This window comes from Echinops telfairi, unplaced genomic scaffold, assembly GCF_000313985.2.
Source record: "Echinops telfairi isolate 266 unplaced genomic scaffold, ASM31398v2 ScPeMD7_7458;HRSCAF=8496, whole genome shotgun sequence".
Taxonomy (NCBI): Eukaryota; Metazoa; Chordata; class Mammalia; order Afrosoricida; family Tenrecidae; genus Echinops; species Echinops telfairi.
Genome location: NW_022111358.1, coordinates 30919150 through 30920617, shown reverse-complemented (window position 1 = coordinate 30920617; position 1468 = coordinate 30919150). Strand labels below are relative to the sequence as shown.

Here is a 1468-nt window from a genome sequence, read left to right as displayed (position 1 = left end):
GAGTACAATGCATTTCACCGCAGGGGGCTTTAAGGGCTCCCAGAGGAGTGAGAAAGGCCTGGGACTGGCTGAGAAAGTACCCTAGGAACACCCCCCCATCTCCCCCATTTCCCCCCCCACACCCCCCTCTGCCCATCCTCAAGCTTCAGGGCTGGCTTTCGCCAAGGTCACAGGCCTGCCTGGCCAGAGAGGGCTACCTGTCCTGGTTCTGCCAAGCCAAGCAAGTGTCGAGTGCTCCATCTCTCCCTGGGCCTCCTTTGTAAGATGGTGATGGGGCCAGGCATCTCCTAGTCTAGGATCCCAAGGACTGGGTGCCCAGAGGCGAGAGAGCAGCTGGGCTGCATAGATTCCCTGCAGTGATCAATCCAGAATTCGGAGAGAGGATCCTCTGAACTGACAGCCAACATGGGAACCGAGCTGAAGAAAGCACAGTCTATTTATGGCTGAGAAACTCCTGGAAGAAGCGGTTGTTTCCTGCCTGGTTTCCCTAGATGTTCTGCTCTCTGCACACCTCCGTCTCCACGGACGCAGAAATGACACCTTCAATGGGAGCTGGGAAGGAGGGAGCTCCCAGGGGAGAGAGGGGAACAGCAACTGGCTCCCTTGATGCCTATAAGCAGCACCCCCGCCCCTGTCCCGTGGCCATAGTTCCACAGAAATGACTCAAAGTCACTCCCCACCGAGGTCCCAGTGTGAATCCAAGTCCGGAAGAACCCTGCCCCAGGCACCTCCTCCTGCCCACCCCTCCCAGTCGCCTGTCTTTCTAGAAAGGAGCTTGCCGCTCTGATGTTGTGGGATGGCATTGCTGACGTTAAACGCATACTGCTAGGGGGAAATAGTCCAAGCGCTGTACATATGCTGGGACAGGGCAGAGCCTAGTAGCCGCCACCCCAAACTCTCCTGGAAAACTGTTTCCACACACCTCTCACTTCCTCTCCTTCCGAATTGTGCTTCCTTCTTTTTTGTAAAGCAGAAGCACGCCCATGGCAAAGCCCGCCAGGCTGGTAGCTTTTCGCAGCCCTTCACATGGCACGTGCACACAAGAATGAAATTCGTTGTTCTGAGAGCGCGACGTTACCTATTTATTTTCTCATGTAAGTTATTTATGCAAATGTTTTTCTGGTAGAGGACGACCATGGTCATGTTGCTTTACAAACTCACGGGCTGTTCTTTCAGACTCCACAGGCATTGTTAATAAAGACAATGGGTCATTACAGAGAGGATGCCGTCTCATTTTGTCAATCGCACACGCTGTCCTGTCTGTCAAAGTTAACACCCTTCTCCCGCTCACCGCAGCCTCAGCTCTGGAGGCACCTGTGACGGGCCCTGTAGTAACCCTGGGGACAGTACTGTCCTTCCTTTGAAAAGTCACGTTGGCCTTTTCCTCTTGAAAGGCAGGCTCCCCTGGAATGATCCCATCTTGGTCCCCTTCTAGCACCCGCCCACCATACTGCCTTCCCCAAACACC

At 54.4% G+C, this 1468-nt stretch overlaps 1 protein-coding gene across 1 annotated transcript in view; it reads left to right on the top strand.

Annotated features, from left to right (window-relative positions):
* SOST (sclerostin) overlaps positions 1-1320 on the top strand; it is a 4452-nt gene extending 3132 nt beyond the window's left edge. Inside the window, exon 3 of the mRNA XM_004707500.2 lies at positions 1297-1320. Within this exon, the coding sequence (XP_004707557.1) occupies positions 1297-1320 (24 nt within the window). The remainder of the gene's footprint in view (positions 1-1296) is intronic.
* The last annotated feature ends 148 nt before the right edge of the window (positions 1321-1468 follow it).